The 9,352-nt window shown below is 48.3% G+C and overlaps 1 protein-coding gene across 1 annotated transcript; it reads right to left on the minus strand.

The window, feature by feature from the left end:
* Positions 1-3,997: 3,997 nt before the first annotated feature.
* On the minus strand, positions 3,998-7,096 carry LOC124668211. The gene is made up of 7 exons (XM_047205382.1): positions 6,914-7,096; positions 6,182-6,353; positions 5,839-6,058; positions 5,373-5,509; positions 5,169-5,207; positions 4,983-5,065; positions 3,998-4,274 (listed from the first exon to the last, which is right to left on the minus strand). Coding segments are annotated over exons 1-6 (579 nt in total). The 5' UTR covers positions 6,916-7,096; the 3' UTR covers positions 3,998-4,274; positions 4,983-5,056.
* Positions 7,097-9,352: the final 2,256 nt, after the last annotated feature.

Consider the following 9,352-nt stretch of genomic DNA (forward strand, 5'->3'; position numbering starts at 1 on the left):
GGCGCACCGTAAAGGAGATGATGCGGCGTGTAGGACCAACGCACACGACACGGGCGGATGTTGACAAGGAGAGTCGCCGTGGCAAGGGCATCCGGCCAGAATCGCGGGGGCATGGAGGCATGGAACGGAAGGGTGCGGACGCGGTCGTTGAGGGTACGAAGCATCCGTTCGGCACGGCCATTCTGTGAAGAAGTGTATGGACACGTGAGGCGGAAGACAACGCCATGGGTGGCGAGAAGTGAGCGAATGGTGATGTTGTCGAACTCCTTGCCGTTGTCGGTTTGTAAAGCGTGAATGGGGCGACCAAAGCTGAGTGGAGACGAAGGCGAAGAAGGCGGTGAGGGTGGTCGCAACATCTGACTTACGGCGAAGTGGAAAAGTCCATACAAAATGCGAGTAATCATCAAGAATCACAAGATAATAGTTATAACCAGAGTTACTCGGAACCGGCGAGGTCCATACATCACTATGAATAAGTTGGAAAGGAAAAGACGCGACTGTGGAAGACGAACTAAAGGGGAGGCGAACATGTTTGCCTAGACGACATGCTTCACAAGAGTGGGCATCCGTTTTATTACAAGTAAAGGAGAAGCCTTGCATTATTTGACGCAGAGTGACGGAGCTAGGATGACCAAGACGGGCGTGCCAAAGGTCGACACCGGCGGAGAGGGCGAGTGGGCGGCCGGTGGTGGTGGAGGCCGCGCCAACGGGGTAGAGATCGCCGGGGCTGTCACATCGGTGGAGGAGCATCCGGGTACGACCATCCTTGACAGAGAAACCAAAAGCGTCAAATTCCACGATCACGGGGTTATCACGACGGAAAGACTTAACGAAACAAGATTTTTAATCAAGTCGGGAGAAACAAGAACATTATGGAGAGAGAGAGGAGTGGAGGTGGAAGGAAAAGAGACGAGAACCGGTGTGAGTAATAGGAAGGGCATGACCGTTGCCAACGATGATGCGAGAAGAAGTGGAAGCGGGTGTGGAAAAGGAGAGGTTACCGGGATGCGCAGCCATATGCGCGGAAGCGCCGGTGTCCATGAACCGGTCGCCACCGCCACCATACGCCCCGGCGAGGGGGCGCTCTGGAGGGCGGTCAGGAGCGCGGGATCCCACGGGGTCGCACCCGGAGGGGCGGCGTAGGCCGGGGCAGGCTGGGGCGCCGCGTAGAACGCCTGGTGGGAGGCTGGACGCGGCCCCATGATGCCCGGGTAGGGGGCGCGCGGCACGGGCATGGAGTAGGCGTGAACGACCCCGGTCCACGGATTGTGACCGGCAGTCCACGGCGGAGGGCGGTGTCTTGCGGGGGTCGAGGCGCGAGGGCGGCGGCATTGGCGCCACCGTTGCCGCCACCATTGCCACCGCCACGGCGACGACGGCCACGGCGGCTACCGCCGGGAGGAGCCGGCTGGCCGGTCCGAGGGACCGGTCGCGGCCGGCCGGGCGCCGGCGTGCCCGGTCCGAGGGCCGGTCCGGCCGGCCGGGTGACCGGGCCGGCCGGTCCACGGTCCGGTCCGACCGGGCGGCGGGCGGCGGCGGGGAAGCCCGGCGGCGGACCCATGGGGCGAGCGCGAGGGCGCGGGACGCGGGAGTCCGGGCGCCGCGGGAGAAGCCAGCGGCGAAGGCGGTGTGGGCCGCCCGAGCCCGGAGGTGCTTGAGACGGCGCTCCTCGAGGCGCGAGGTACGCCACGGCCTGCTCGAAGGTGGGCGTGGTGAGGAGCGTGAGGATGGAGGCGGCGTTGCTCGAGATCCTCGCCGAGACCCGCCGACGGGGTGGAGAGCATGATCTTGTCATCGATCGGGAACTCCAAGTCACGGAGCTCATCGGAGAGACTCTTCGGCTTGAGGGCGTAGTCATCGAGAGACAAGTCGTTACGGTGGGTGCCGAAGAACTCTGTTGGAGGAAGGTGACCCGCTGGATTTTGTTGTCGGTGAAGAGGCCGGTGATCTTAGCCCGGACCGTGTGGGCGGAGTCACCGTCACGGACGACGGTGCGAAAGATGTCGTTGGAGACGGTGCGGTAGAACCGGCGGATGATGGTGGCGTCGATGGCGAGCCACTCGGGGTCGTGCGGCATGGCGAGAAGATCGATGGTGCCGTCGACGTGATCAAGGAGATCATACTCGCGGAAGAGCAGCCCAAAGTACGTCTTCCACGGGAAGAAGTTGGCAGCGGTGGTGGAGAGCTTCAGCGGCACGCGCTCGGCGATGGGAATGTCGCGGATGACGGCGACGGAGGGGCCGACGAAGGGGTTGCTGCTGCTGGAGCCGGAGGAGAAACCGGAGCCGGAGGAGTCGAAGCGCTCCATGGCGGTGGTGAGGGCCGGCGGCGCCCTAGATGAGAAGGGCGGCGGCTAGGGTTGGGAGTGGTGGCGGAAGCGGTGGTGGTGGGGATGGCCGGCGGAGCCCTAGGGAGGAGGAGGGGCGGCGGCTAGGGTTGGAGGGAGGGTGGCCGGCGGCGCCCAAGGGAAGAGAAGGGCGGCGGCTAGGGCGGGACCTGAAGGGTCTCCGATACCATGTAGAAAGGTTATTGGAGATTGCACAGCACCAATAGGGCCGGCTGCTCATATATATATAGGCGGACACATGTACAATTACAGGTACAACCCTGAGAAAACACGGGGACCTATGTCTATACAATATGTTACTCAACACAAATTCATACAAGTTCTTGCAAGTTGTGATGCAGTGGTACAAATAGTTGTCATTGGGGTGCAAAAACATACAAAACCAATCAGAATGTGACACTTGTTCCTGCCACGCTGTCTCTAGCCCAGCTCAGATTATTTAGTAGAAATCCCCCTACTTTGCACAGAATTCACAATGTAGTCATTGTTCGATCAGGCCTCTGAAACATTACGTGAAGCCCCCATTCTCTTTTAATTTCTCGGCACAGTATGCACCGCTTAATTGTTGCTGCTGATTTCTCTTGATGGTTTTCCTAATCGTCTAATCGATCGTGGGCATGATGACTCGTGAAACGGCAAACTGAATATTCATTTGCTAGTCGAAAAGCTTACAATTTGTGTTCATGTATTCAGTGCTAACTGTAACTGACAAACTACCTACATTAGCGTTAAAGATTGAGGAGCAGTGCAAGATCATACTTCGAAGACGACGTGCGAGGTGTCGAGCAGAACCTCAAGGAGCTCATGCCCCGAGGACAACAGCACGATGGTCGAGCCTAGGGTAGAGGGCAGTGAGCGCGACAGCCACTGCGGCGTGGAAGGCGGCGACCTTCTCCCTGAGTTCGGCGAGCGGGGCACGCATGCCTGACCGACGACGAAGCCTCATCCCAAGGTCGCCCAGCTTGGGTTCGACGGGCGCGAGAAGAGGAAATTGGGAATTAATTCTAAGTAGTTGCGAAAAAAAAAGATTCTAACACAAAGGTATAGGGGAGTTTCTGCTAAAACATTTGAGCTGGGCCTGTGGCTTCAATCCAGCGTGGTAGGGACAAGTGTCATGTTTTGATTGTTTTTGTATGTTTTTGCACCCGAATGACAACTATTTGTACCGCTGCATCACAACTTGCAAGAACTTGTATGAATCTGCACGCAGATGATAACTTTTTGTCTGTCTGGTGCTATATCAAATGCTTAGATTATTAGAGGCAAGTACACATATCAGCAAATCCCCCTCGAAAACCACAAGAGCTACACCGCCCTACTTTCTCAGTTAACTGGTCTGTTAAACAAAAAATAGGTCGAACAATACGTTTGCATCTGTCTAGTCTTTCCTTTTTTTTGTGTGTGTGTGTGGCTCGCGTGCAGTACAAATCGACGAGGCAACCTAATAAGTACCCAAGGGTTCTTTAAGCGTGGCACAGAGGTCTTTTACCATGGCACACAAGGTATTGTCACAAGCGACAGATATGTAGCAACCCATTGTGCTGCTCACTCGGAAATAACATTGTCCCAGCTGGCTGGCCAATTGTTCCCCAAAATTATACAGTATATCGTAAGAAAGTCCAGCAAAAAATACGGGAGATAGGAGGACCGTGAACCACAATTATGATTATATATAACACATACATGGACGAACGGCAGCTTCTAACAGTCACACAACTAACACACCAATAAAGCTTCACATTTATTCAACAGGTTCAAATAGCGGCTCCCAAGCATGCACAGCACTTGGGCATATATTACTCCTTCCGTCCCACGCTTAGATTTGTTTAAATCTAGATGTATCTATATAAACATTGCAATAGCAACTACTTCCCCTTAAGTCTCTCGCATGACCTTCTTCCCTTCACCGCATGCCCCACGATGCCAACTGCAAGACAGGCACAAGCCATAAATTAAGACCATGGAGTAACACTGAGTATAGGAATCAACACTGAGCATGCATAGTTTTTATTCTAGCATTACATAATTCTCTAGTTCGATTTGATGAGCTGGCAGAAAATAATAATCAACTTTTTGTTTGGTTTCTGCATGCTTTGGTTTCAAAAACAAAAATTCCTCATAACAAAAGCAGCTAACTTCTTGTTACGGATATAACAGGGACAATTAATCAAGTTATATGTGGGTGTCGATAAAACTGTCCCATTTCCTTTCAACAAATGGATTTTTTTCCAGATGATATAATAAATACATAAAGATATCAACTTACTGAAAGACTGTTGCTCGTCATGACTAGATCTATCCAAAACAAAACAAAAAACTATTTTTCAATGTCTAGTGACAAGAATAGCTCAAACTTGGCAGGTTGGCATGAAAAAAGCAGCTGATTAGGTTGAGTAGGTAGAAAATGCAAGAGGACCTTTATTGGCAGGAAGCACCAATAAAGATATAATAAATAGATAAAGATATCACCTTACTCAAAGACTGTTGCTCGTCATGACTAGGTCTATCCAAAACAAAACAAAACAAAACAAAAAACTATCTTTTCAATGTCTAATGACAAGAATAGCTCAAACTTGGCAGGTTGGCATGAAACAAGCAGCTGATTAGGTTGAGTCGGTAGAAAATGCAAGAGGACCTTTATTGGCTGGAAGCGCCAATCTAAGTTTGTCTTCACACGGTTTAAGCCTCAAGCAGTACACCAGCAGTGGCTCAAGCTCCCTACAGAAAATAAATACACAAGCAAGGCGTAATAATAACCCATGAGTAACCGACAAATAGATAGGTTGTACTATACTAATAATGCAGAAGAATATGCCATTACCCCGAACAGAAATCTCAGTCTTTCCACCTCTTCATCAGACTGCAAAAGTTGTCTTTAGTCATGAACATTGAAACAATAGTGTTTTAAATGCTACTCCTCTGTTCCATATTATAACGTTTTGGGTAGACTATTTAGCTCACACAAAACATCTTATAATATGGAACAGAGGCAGTAGCTTGCAAGTAAATGAACACTTATACGTACGTCTTCATCGTAGCAATAAGAGTCTATTAGAGGACCATTGCCGAATGGTAGGCTATATGTGGCATTCATGCGACCACCGGTGTATGCGTTACCATCGTTGGGGTGCTTCATAGTAATTCCACAACCAAAGCAAGGACCTTTATTTAAAAGGGGGGAAGATAGTCATTTCGCAGCCAGATAACCAACCAGGCACAGACACATAATAACAGACTCATAATTGAATGTAATAAACCAGGTATATGCATTCATTACATATGGCTGTACATGAAGCGGTTCAAAAAATTACAAATGTAAAGCTCAAGCATAATGGACAAGATGAAAAAGGGGGGAAACAAACAGGCTAATATATTAAGGATTATTTACTAGCGACAGAACATCCACAAAACCATCTAACTTGTAAGTTCAAGTTAACAAATCACACAATGTATTTCAATAGTACATTAGTTAGAGAAAGAGTATAGAATACCATTATCAAAAGTATTGACCACGCAGCAACAGTTCACCGTTAATTCATCATCTCCGCCCACAAATGTGACTTCAGCAAAGAATAGCTTATCACTGCCAGCGTCAAAACCATCAGATCCTTTGGTCTTCACAGTGAAATTCATATGCATGTACATCCTATAGTTTTCTTCCTCCCAAAGTGACGGCTCATCCAGAACATGTTTGACTTCATATGCATGATCCTAAAATAAGAAGGGTGGATCTGATCAGTGACTGTGATTAATTGTTAAATAAAATGGGCAAGACAATATGATACACAGTGCAATCCTGGTAGAGGCTGGAGGGAGGGAGGACAGAGAGCAAACCCCAGAAAGATTGTGATGGTCATTGTACTTGTGCACCACTGCTTGAACCAATTGGTAATTCGCATCACGCCTTTTATCAATTGCTTGTCCTGCTTTCAAACGCCTCTTTGTGCCATCAGGATAGTAACGGCAGTCTTGTATAAGCTTATCCACTTCAGAAAGGTTCACGTCCCTGTTCAGATTTAAAGTATTATGTATGATTAGCTCACTGTACCTCTTGAAAGTGGAAAAATACAATGTGATCGATATCATCAGACCAACACAGGCTTGGAGTGAAGTAGTTTATGTGGAGAACTGTTGAAAGCTCATAGTAATAATAATAAACAGAAAGAGAACATAACTGTTACCATGCCTACCAGTACTCAAATGCCTTTTTAAAAGGCATCTAGCTTTGTTTGTTTTAACCCGTTGATGGAACTTATTTTCAGATGTAATGTTTCTTTAACATTGGTAAGTGGTTCTCAAACAGAAATACTCCCTCCGTTCCTTTTTAATTGACTCAAATTTAGTACAAATTTGTACTAAATCCGAGTCAATTAAAAAAGAACGGAGGGAGTATTAATTTTAATCTAGACTGGTCTTTTTTACAACCAACTTAAAGCAATGTGTGTGTTTCCTGCTTCCTGTTGTGGCCTAAGTCATACAAGCTGTGTCTGAATTTTTCAGTTGCAACTATGCAAAAACAGAAGAGGGGAGAGATGAATCAATATACAGAAATTCCGAAAAGCTTACATTCTCGGAGCCTCATGAGCAGTGAGGTAGAGATTAATAGCCTTGTTAACTTGGTCATTGCTGTGAAACGGTCCACCCACATCAGGAAATGTGTGGAAATATCCTCCAAGATCTTTGATGGTGTAAAATGAGATTCCCCACTCAAAGTCACGATGTATCCAAATGGGTGACGAGGAAAGAGAGCGCCCTGATTGCGGTGAGGCCTCAATGGTGCCATGCCGAGAGGGCAAGGATGCGGCAGTGGCGGATGACCCCTCCATTGTCATAGTGTAGCGCGGATCCTTCAAGGGCAAGACATCCAGTTTATGCTGTGTTTGTGGAGATGCAGGCTCAGACACTTGCTCTCCCCCAGAGGCGACTTGAACATCAGAGTGCACCGCCGAAGGCAGGCCCGGAAGCAGGCTATCGTCGAAGGCGCGGGCGCGGCAACGGGTTGGCGTGGGATCGGCGGGGGATCTGCGGCGTCGGCGACGGGTTGGCAGAGAATCGGCGGAGGATCCGCGGCCACGGCGACGAGCTGGTAGGGGATTGGCGGCGGGCGCGCCAGCGCGGCCGCGGCCGCGGCCACGGCGAGGGAGCGGCATGGCAACGATTGATTGACAGGAGAGAAGATGAGGATTAGGGTTTGATGAAGGAGGGAGGGGAAAGGTGCCCCCTTTTTATTACGACGACTACGTAGTACGTACTACTAGTATTTCTACTCCGTAATATAATGAAATTAGGACCTTTCGCTCTAGGATGACCAGTGCTCCCGGTTTTTAAAATATTTGAAAATTGTATTTTTATGTTTTAAAATACATACATATGTCATGAATACTCGTGCAAAGTTTCGGTAAAAGTTATGTTGTATTTTTAGCTATAGAAAAAAATATTTATGGCTGAGTATAGAGACAATTTTTGTCAGAAATTTGTCTTTTTTATGTAGTTCATAATACACCATATTTTCTTCCAAAATTCTTACAGTACATTCAGAAAATTTCTACGTATGTGCAGATTTAAGCTCAATTTTTTTGGAATCTCAGAAATATGTTTTTCTAAAACCGGGAGCACTGATGCTCATGTGCCAAAGTCACTTTTCGCTCCAACGGCCGCTAAGTAGGGGCCAGCGCCCGGGGGTGGAATTGAGCCGACCAGGCCCGTGAAATCTCGAGTCAAGCCTGGCTAGGATTGCTGCTGGCCCCTTCTCAAATAATGGGCTCATGGGTCGAGGTCCGGCTCGGGTGGCTCATGAGCCAGCCGTTCTGCCAAGCGTAAGGTCAACTTTTCTCTACACAGATGCACACAAAAATCACAGTTCATCAGTTGCACACCTACGAACATTAGCAGTTCATGAACTCATCCCTAGCTACTACGAATTGTAGTTCATAACGACATTATCTAGATACTAGGAATGGCAGTTTACCATCACAGGGGAGTTCAACAAAGTGGGGTCACAAGGTAGTTCAACATACCGGGATTAAAGAAGTCATCCTCGCCCCAATCTAAGATCCAATTGTGAAGAATGCAACAAGCAAGGACCAGTTTCACTTGAGTGTCAAAAGTGTGGAAGGGTTTCTGGTCAAGGAGCTTAAACCTATTCTTCAATGCAAATGCCATCTCAATGATGTCTCTAAGGCTTGAGTGTCTAGGATTGAATAACTCTTTCGCATTCTGAGGTTGGTTTCTTGCAGTAAACTCGTTGAGGTGGTACCTTGCTTTTTTTAGGGAGGTACAATACCAGGTCAGCATGCATATCCAGCATCTCCAATATAGAACTTACCATCAGGGATTTGCAACCCATCAGGCATTGACAAGTTGTCAGACAGGATGCAACTCAAACATCTCAACCAGTAAGCACGAATGTGAACCTTAGATCAAAATCCACAGTTGCTAGCACGTTTTAGCTGGTGTAGTGCTTCCTCCCACGGAATGCTGCAGACATTGCTTCGGGTACCCTTGTAGTCACATGAGTACCGTCAATAGCCCCAATGCAATCCTACCAAACAATAACTACACAGTCAAGTTTCTTACAATACCACACATCTGATAAGTAGAAAGAACATGATTTTTTACTCACCCTGGAATACAGGAACAACCTGTAGCTGCTCTTGATCTTGGGTGGTGTGTTGTTTGATGGTGGCTTGATTATTTCACCTCTGAGCTCCCCAACTGCATACAACACCTGCTAGAAGTACCGAGAGATAGTCTCCATGGATCGCCTGAATGTGTTATGGATTTCTCGAACCTCTACTTATGACCCACGACATGAATAAACATTGTTACTTGTTCTTCGACGGAGGTGTGGATGTTATCAACTAGCAGTCATCTCTACCTGAACGTTTTCATAAGTGCATAGAAAGGGGCTCTTCTCATCCGAACAATTTGCAGTTGTAGATGTAGATGTAGTTTAGGTTGGCAATCCTCTCCTGACCTCGTTGTAACATAGGACCGTAAGTGACG

This window comes from Lolium rigidum, chromosome 6 (genome assembly GCF_022539505.1).
Source record: "Lolium rigidum isolate FL_2022 chromosome 6, APGP_CSIRO_Lrig_0.1, whole genome shotgun sequence".
In the NCBI taxonomy this organism is placed as follows: Eukaryota; Viridiplantae; Streptophyta; class Magnoliopsida; order Poales; family Poaceae; genus Lolium; species Lolium rigidum.

Bases quoted from the DNA above. Each gene is read 5' to 3' on its own strand.
- LOC124668211 (XM_047205382.1), bottom strand. The intron at 5,510-5,838 runs GTATTCTATACT...TTTTAAATAAAG, and splicing joins GGTCAATACTTTTGATAATG to GTCCTTGCTTTGGTTGTGGA. The intron at 5,208-5,372 runs GTACGTATAAGT...CAACTTTTGCAG, and splicing joins CTTATTGCTACGATGAAGAC to TCTGATGAAGAGGTGGAAAG.